Source organism: Hylaeus anthracinus, unplaced genomic scaffold (genome assembly GCF_026225885.1).
Source record: "Hylaeus anthracinus isolate JK02 unplaced genomic scaffold, UHH_iyHylAnth1.0_haploid 1, whole genome shotgun sequence".
NCBI classification, from domain to species: domain Eukaryota; kingdom Metazoa; phylum Arthropoda; class Insecta; order Hymenoptera; family Colletidae; genus Hylaeus; species Hylaeus anthracinus.
Window position 1 is genome coordinate 1,598,928 of NW_026533255.1, and position 9,047 is coordinate 1,607,974.

Sequence of the window (9,047 nt, forward strand, 5' to 3'; positions counted from 1 at the left end):
TCTCTGACAAACTCAGTAATCCAGGGGTTGATTTCTTTAATGTAGCCCATGTAGTTATTAAAAATATTGTCTATTGTTCTTATCGCCGAAAGAGAGTCTGTTAAAATAAGAGTATTTGGTTTATCGTTACCTTTGGATTCGTTCAGAGCTTTTACTATCGCTATGATTTCTGCTGTGAATATCGTCGATTCAGGGAAAATTGAAATTGATTTTCTTTTGAATTGTCTATCCTCTAGTTCTGTTACTGCTGTTCCGTTGGCTGGTTTTTCTACCATTTTGGACCCATCAGTAAAGTAGACGGCCGTAAGATTTAAATTCAGGTTGTATCTTTTTAAAAATGCATTTACCATTTGAGCCGGTGGAATTGTAAAAGGGATAAAAATGTGGAACGCTTCACGATTTTGCGTATCATCCTTGCGCAGAGGCCATGCTAATCTTCTCTGTATCGTTCCAATTTTAGTATATGTACTGCCGAAGCAAGTACTCTTTCGGTGCGTTTCGAAATTCTGGTGGATTTTGCATTTGGGTATCAAGAGCACATGATATGCGAAGAGGTGGCACATTTGCACCTACGTGCAGGCAACCGGCCCAACTTGCCTGTTACTATAGGTTGCCCAATTCAAGGGGCTAATTTTCGGTGTGTTTCGAAATTCTGGTGGATTTTGCATTTAGGTATCATTCTCTTTATTATCAAAAAACTCATTCATTGCTTCGTGACGCAATAAGTGGAACATTTTTTTGTTACTACAGTAAAATCTTATACGAACAAATTTGTATAACGATAAATATACAGAAACCATCTCCACTACAGACCACTAATACCAGCTACGGCTCCTTGATGTTGTCCCTGCTAATCTAAATCTAATTTCACTTTAAACTATACACTTTACACTTTGCACTTTTTATATCTAAGGATCTTATTACAAGTTCGCAGCCATTAGCTCTCGATATTATTCGCGACGAAAAATTGTTCGCCACGAATAATACCGATTACCAGGTCTCACCATGTGGAGGTTGCTGCGACTGGAGACCCGGAGATAGAAGGAATCAAACTTCCTTCGATCTCCCTCTACATACAGTATACACACATAGATGCATATTCTACGTAGAGTCGAGGAGCTTAATACTAAGTACGAAACCGTGGAAATCAAAGAAAACAAAGTCCATTTGATTACCAAAGTCCAAGTCTTACTCTGCCAAATAATTATTTGAACTAAGAGGAGTGAAGCTAAATCGCGACACGACGCGACCATGAAACTGGACTTACGGAGTCAGTCCCGTTTCCTCTGGTGGGTCTGATTCGAGAGAAAGACAGACGATCCACGTCTCTGCCAGTACTCTACTCTCTGCATACCTGCTGCCGAGAGCCCAAATCCGAGCTTACAGTGTACGACGTAGGTAGCACCGCGTCGGGTTGCCCTGCCCTGGCGACACCAGCTATGTCTGACGGTCGTAGAGTCCCGAAACGGAGTTCTACTCTCTGCACAACGTCAGGAGTCCAGGACACGACTTGCATCCGTCTGACAGCTCTTTTGAGCTGCGCTGCGCCGGGAGCCTGGACTCCGCCTGACGCGTACAAAGAGTGGAAGAATCCTCGGAGGCGTCGATTGATCCTCTCTCAAATCAGACCCACTAGAGGACGGCAACCGATCTCAGCCAGTCACATGGTTGGTCACTACACTTATCACATGAAGCAATAGTGACCGAAATGGAGCACGATGTTACGAGCCCAATATGGACTTACGAACAAACAAAACAAGTTGATTAATAATTATTTGGTAGAGGAGACACTCGTACACGCAACCTTAAAACTAACCAAACCAAACTAAGATACTAAGGGAAACTACAAATAGGAGGGACGCGAGACCCGGACGCGCGATCGCGAGATCCATATCGAACGAAGGATCAACGACGAATGAGCTCTCACCCCTCGTGTACCTGTGTCGGTCAAGGGGTCGTGGCTCGCTTGTGCCCCTCGAAGTAGAGAAGAGGAAGGACAAACATTGTTTGCCAAACAACAACCGCGTGACATGACGTGACAGGTCGATTCGAAGGCTCGTTGGATCCATCCACAAAAGAATTTACGAAACATTAATACCACAGCATAATCATATTCCCCATCATTGTTTAAATAATAAGTATTGTTAATAATTAATTTAACTATTGTCAGAAATTAATATTTAGTTGGTGCAATCAAAAGATATTAAAATATTGACAAATTTCTCACGATTATTGTCCCGAATGAATACTTATTTTAGACCGTAATTGTTATTAATATTTAATCGAACACAGAAGGATACTGTATGTATCATAAATGTTTAATTATATCGAATTAAGTTTTAATTGTTCCAATCAGTAGATATTAAAATATAGAAAAATATAAAACATTTTTTGGTTTAGGTGTGACACTCTGTTTAAATATATTGTAACATATATGTGTATGAATTGAATCTGGAACAAGCACTTGCGAAAAACAAAGTTAATGAGACCTCTGTCAGTGTCTAATGGAACTGCTGACGCCATCTACATGTCGAGTTACCAGGTAATGCTTCTTTAATCGCATACTCGTCTGGTACATCGTTACTACTATTATTACAACGTCCAAGATGACGTTGTTTTCAAGATCTTGCACCTGCTAATGTTTTGTTCAAAGATCGGTTAATACGATACACAGAGTAGAAAATGTTTTCAAATTTCAAACACTATTTCCGGAAACTAGTATAAATATTCTCAATTTTCAGATAGAGGATATTACATGACCGACCGATGGACATAGGAATATAAAAGACAATCTTACAATTAGTTTATGGATAAGTAAAAGTAAAAATGAAATAAAACACAATCATAAAGCATGGAATCAAACAGAAATATGTGACATAAATTAAACATTTACATATATTTAATATTTATGTAACTGTATCGATATATGATAAAAAAGGTAAACAATAATGTGACGATATCTTCCATAAATCGCCTTGCTAACTTTGCATTAGAATTAAAATGGCGATCCTCCTTTTTTTAAATAGAAGGTAGTATTAACTTTTTGGCTCTTATAAAACTCAGTAATATTTCTTGGAATTTTTTTACTTCAGATTCCGTCCTCCTGATATTTAGTTAACACTCAAACTAATGTATTTTATTTTTATGTTTTTACAATAATCATTAATTAAATATTATATCATATATTTTGCAGAAAAAGAAACATTTGACAACTTTAACCTTGAATAAAGAGATAAGTGATAAGTGATAGGTTTTTCAAAAATAATAATGATCAAGACCAACAAGTATATTATGAGCCTTTATGCAGATGCAGAGTTTAATAAATAAAAAAGAAAAAACAAATATCCGCATAAATTATGCAAACAGATTAGAATGATGTTAACAAACTCGTGATGTCTATGTGGTTTGTTAAAGTCTGTGTCTCATGAATCTTGTGAATCACAGGAAAGTGGAATAAGCCTTAAATCAGATTAAAAAAAAGCAATGTAATTGCATCAGATTTATGTTGATATTTCATTTCTATCTGGTTACGAAGCAATATTCTACACCGTGTTTACAATTTGCTAGATTTTTTAGAAGTGATTCATTTTTCGTTATTAGCACGATCAACAGGCTTCAATCTATTCAATTCTGGTTATGAATCATGGAAGTTCAAAGATAATACCGAACACTGAAAAGGTAGACCACGACTGGAGAGACCTACATTATCCACTATTGATCTTTAAAAGCTCATGGCTTTACTAGAAAAAGGTTGTTGACATTAATCAATAATACAACGATTCTTTAATATAAAAAGAAAAAAGAATATGTTCACGTTTTGAAGATTATTCCTGTGAAAAAGAATCTTACCGTTTTAAACAATAATTTTGAATTAGAATGGATAAAGATAAACAGACTGTTCCGTTTTGCCCCTGTGACGTCACACTAATAGTGCGGGAGGCAGCGAAGATTTCTTCAAGTCATTTGATGAAAGCTGAAATTTCTAAAGATGAGGTCCCATGTATGTAAGTTCGGGCATGGAGCACGAACAACGTCCACTTGAAAATGTCAACTCGTCGCGGAGGAGGGTCTGATGGACCCAGGCGAGCTGGCACAACGAGCCGCGAACACCTAAACGAGTACGGAATCCCGAAAAAGGCCACGATGAAGGATACAATGAAGAATAAAGAATTCGATTTAATCAAAAACTGATGAGTCGATCGCTCGTTTGACCCCAGACCCTTGAGCGAACCCAGGTAGGCAGGCGCCTAGGGTCTCGGTGAAAAGAAGTATCGGGAGTCTCGCTTCGAACCACTCGAAAGGGTCGATTTTTTTTAGCGTTCGATCCAGGCTCGCGTGGAATAGTCCCCGTGCTCGCGAGCCTAGACCATGGGCAGAGACCCAAACGCTCGTAAAATCGACCCTTTCAAGTGGTTCCAACCGTTCGTCGTCGCATTTAGCGACCTTTTGCTCGCTAGTAGAAACGTATTTTCGAACAAAATCTGGCGAGCACGGACAATTTATTACTCGAACACGAGCATCACATAGATGGGACCTCACCTTAAGGGACCCCCCAAGAAATGATCTTGTCCGCGTCGCGCGGGGCACAGTCCCGGTACAATGGATACCAGGGGGTCCCCAAGTCGCGGAATTACAGCAAAGTCATATTCTCGGCCATTGCTTGAACAAATATTGTACTTATTATGTAAACAATGATGGGGAATATGATTTTGCTGTGATATTAATGTTTCACGAATTATTTTCTCGATGGATTCAACAAGCCTTCGAAGCAACATGTCACGACATGTCACGCGGTTGTTGTTCGACCTTTCCCTTCTCTACTTCCAGAGGCACAAGCGAGCCACGGCCGCCGCCCAAACAAATATGCGAAGGGTGAGAGCTCATTCTTCGACGATCCTTCGGTCGGTATGGATCTCGCGATCGCGCGTCCGCGTTTCGTGTCCTTCCTATTTTTCCTTGTTCCTTAGTTTGCTTGGTATTGCTTATGGGTACCTTAGTTTAATTTGCTTAGTTTTAAAGCATGGATGTACGACAGTCTGTTCTCTACCAAACAATTATTAATCAACTTCTTTTGTTTGTTCGTAGGTCCATATTGGACTCGCAACTCCGTTCTCCACTTCGGTCACTATTACTTCATGTGATAAGTGTAGTGGCCAACTGTGTAACTGGACAGAAAGGTCGGCTGCCGTCCTCCTGGTGGATCTGATTCGAGAGGAAGACAATCGGCTCCTCTGGATCGGTTCTCTACTCCCTGTATCACGTTTAGCCCAAGGCTCCCGGCGCAGTGCAGTAAGTCCAAAGCGCAGTGAGACGGGTGCAAGTCGTGTCCTATAGTGGCTCCCAACGGGGTGCAGGGTGTGGAGGACTGGTTCGGAGGCGTCGGTCGTCTTCCTCTAGAGTCAGACTTAGACTTTGGAAATCAAAGGGACTTTGTTTTCTTTGATTTCCACGGTTTTGTACTTAGTATTAAGCTCGTCGACTCTATGTAGAGTATGCATCTATGTATGTATACTCTACATAGAGGGAGATCGGAGGAAGTTTGATTCCTTTTATCTCCGGGTCTCCAGTCGCAGCAACCTCCACGTGGTGAGACCTGGTAATCGATATTATTCGTGACGAACAAATCTTCGTCGCGAGTAATATCGAGCTAATGGCTGCAAACAAATAATAAGATCTTTAAATATAAAAACTGTAAAGTGTAAAGTGAGACTAGATTTAGATTAGCAGGGACAACACCGCGAACCCGTGGCTGGTACTAGCCCGTAAAAGAACAAAGTATCCAATCTACAATTAGTTTTCAGAAAAATTCATTTTCATAAATTATGTATCAACATTAATATATTTTTATTGCCTTAATTAAGTTGAAGAAAAATTGACGTCCAAATGCGGCGTTTTTAAGGTGAGAGAATAATAAAAATTGAACTTCATACAGGTGTAATTATTGTACATACTTAACTAATTTCCAGATAATCCTGGAATCAACTTCAAATTGCTATGAAAAACGTAAAAGAGAATCGATAGTAAGTTTAAAAAAATTTATTAATAAATAGTGAACAGTATCGTAATGATACTTTGTTATTATGCTACAAATTCATTACGTATACTTAAACTGTATAAACGGATAACCGCGTATGTGTACATAATTGCGTGAAATTATATTGTATAAATTATACTTACCTAAACAATAATAGATAAACATATAACTATGATCCACAAAGGAAGATAATGTTATGTATATAGTATAGACACATTGTAATTGTCAAACTTTAAAGCATACGCAATTTTGTTTGACCAATTCGTAAGAAATAATTTCTAGTTTAGAGAAAAAATTGTATTTTACAAAACGTAAAAAACAACAGTCACTTTGTTTTCTCTATTTTCGATGTGAGTGTCTTGAACGATGATGTTTTAGTGACGTAGTACTTGCACTACCGGGGGGCGATCGTCATCCAATTAATTCAAGGCGAGATACCGCGCTACGCACAGCATTTCGTAAAGATTGCTCAGCATTGCCGTTTAGTAACGATTCAAGCCTTTCCACGTAATTATCGATATTTTGTAACGTTGCGCCATCATGTGTGCCTAAAAATATATATGTAATGTTTACCATTGAAAATGCAACAAAAAAATATAAATAATGCAATATCTTGTTTTATATGTATATTCAACCTGGGAGAGACACTGTGGCAAAACAACCAGCTAATTGTGAACGAAGGGAATCTAAATGACGTTGCAGAGCTTGATTTGTCGTGCGTTGTTGATTTGTTTCAGACTCCAGACGATTTACAGCTGCGTACAAGCTATCTACGTGTCGTTGAAGAACAGCGTTTTGTGCCTCGTAGTCTGATGTAGCTTTTCTCAGTTGCCTTAGTTCCGCTTCACATGCTGAGTACATACGAGTACATTATACAGACACATCAAATAAATGTTAAAATAATACACTATGTATGATGAATTTGTTAAATATTTTTGTAACTTTGTTTTTTCTTCAACTTTTAATTTTTTTTCTACTTTTAATATGCAATAGTTCAAGTTAACACTACATACGTATAAAATTAATTTATTACTCATTAATATAAAGTACACAATTACCTTTATTATGATCCAAGAATTCTTCTGTAAAAATAGGAATATCAAAGCCTGTAAAATCATTATCTTTTTCTTGTTGGATATCCTAATAAAAAAAGAAACATTTTAGAATGATGATAACGATAACTTAATCTGTTCTATATGTATAAGAATCAAATACCATACATTTTGCTCAGAATTTACGTCAGTTCCATTTCTTTCCTTTTTAGTCTCCTGCTGCTTCTCTAAGGACTGTTTTTCATTAAATAAACGGTATGCTTCCGTTTGTTTATAATCGCTAAATTCACGATTATAACGTTCTTTGTCTTGTTCCGCTGCATCTAAATATTGCTGTTTCTGATCAGCGGGCAATGTACTCCACTCCGATGCGAGTAATTTTGTGATTTCAGCAAATGTCAGCGTTGGATTTTCACCCCTGACTTTTTCTCGTCGGTCGTTTAAAAACCTACGTCATTTTATTAACAAGTATTTTTTAAGAGAAAATATAAGTGTTGAATGTTCCAGAAGATTACAAAACTCAATGTTTCGTTCTATATATTTTTCAGGATATCTGTAAAATACTTTACAGAAGAAAGAATGAAAAATATTTATAATTATAAGATTAATTAGTACATTTTTTTTTTTACGATTACAAGTACTTAGCATTCTTCCATCTGTGGACTCCTGACGAGGCTCTGAAGTATATATAATATTGAAACATTGAGTTCTGAAATAATATTGCCCTTTGGCCAAATTACGATAAAATATTGGAGCAAACAGTTGAACAATTATATTTTTCCAAAGCACTGTAATCGGTAAATATACAATAAGACGAAGACCAGTTGTATATTTTTCAAACATAATTGTTCTTTTTTATAACTTTCTTAGTTATTTAAAGACATACCTAAAATAACCTGTAAGTGGTTGCTTTGGAGCAGTAGCATCCCTTGGAGCTTTTTTGCGCTTCTTGGATCTGTTAGTTGTACCAGTAGTATTACTTCCAACCCCAGAAGTTGCATTATTTTTTTTAACGCCATTGTCACACACAGAATCTGGTGCTTTATCCTCTATACTACCAGGTGATTTATCTAATAAATGAATCATCATTCTTTTAAACATATAAATAACTAAATATTATTATACAGCCAGGCCTTGATAAGTTGAAATACATTTTAAGTTACAGGGATATCTGTTTTGTGAAGACTTTCAACATAAGGTCTAACTGTAGATTCGTAGATTAATGTAATTCAATTACTGGTATGATCTTCGGTTTCTCCATTAAAAGTTGGTTGTTCTGGCCCACCATTGCTTTCAGGCACATCGATGATTGGTGCACTTTCACTCATCTTTAATAATGTATACTTTTATTTTGCTGCAAGGTTTTACTGATATTAACTAAGACTCATAACTGATTCATTAAGTTCAAAACAATAGATAGACACTATTGCCTGTAAGGTTATATAGAATTCAATATCATTTCACGATAAGTATAAACGAAACTAATTCTCGCATCACTTAATACTAACCGTAATCAATATATTTTTAATGATTTTAACGCATAGATTCATGTAATGATAATCTATTAGGTTAAGCAATGAATATGTTAACAACAATACTTCCAACCGAATGCACCTAATCGCTGTACTAAATCATAACTGCTATTAAACTGTAACGTGTATTGTACGAGTAAAAATGAATTGTATAAAACAGAAATAACACGTATTGACAAAAACACATAATCATTACATTTAGTTGGCATAAACACTAAAGCAGACTTTTCATGGGGAGCTTTCAAATGACGCTAATTCAAAGTTGATAATTTTACCACTGAACTAAAACCCTATAAAATTCCTAGATGAAAGAAGTGGCTTTTCATCCAATGAAAAGAGGCGACTTGTCGTGACGTTTAGTGATGTTGGCGACGCGACAGAGCACAATGAGTGCATTCAGAAAGTCCACCAAGCAAAGAGTCGTATTAA

At 37.0% G+C, this 9,047-nt stretch overlaps 1 protein-coding gene and 1 non-coding gene across 3 annotated transcripts; both read right to left on the reverse strand.

Annotated features, from left to right (window-relative positions):
• Positions 1-377: 377 nt before the first annotated feature.
• On the reverse strand, positions 378-484 carry LOC128896493 (U6 spliceosomal RNA). Its single transcript, XR_008461999.1, has one exon. It is a non-coding gene; the product is annotated as a U6 spliceosomal RNA (small nuclear RNA).
• Positions 485-6,021: 5,537 nt separating this feature from the next.
• Positions 6,022-8,988, reverse strand: LOC128896466 (high mobility group protein 20A). Of its 2 annotated transcripts, none has more exons than XM_054159831.1 (7): positions 8,595-8,988; positions 8,324-8,440; positions 7,973-8,156; positions 7,255-7,534; positions 7,093-7,174; positions 6,670-6,885; positions 6,022-6,582 (listed from the first exon to the last, which is right to left on the reverse strand). In XM_054159831.1, the coding sequence occupies exons 2-7, from the start codon at positions 8,412-8,414 to the stop codon at positions 6,446-6,448; spliced, it is 990 nt and encodes a 329-aa protein (XP_054015806.1). In that variant the 5' UTR covers positions 8,415-8,440; positions 8,595-8,988; the 3' UTR covers positions 6,022-6,445. The 2 variants fall into 2 exon arrangements, with proteins under 2 accessions (XP_054015806.1, XP_054015805.1); XM_054159830.1 differs by having other exon boundaries at positions 8,324-8,516; positions 8,595-8,987.
• Between the last annotated feature and the right edge of the window lie 59 nt (positions 8,989-9,047).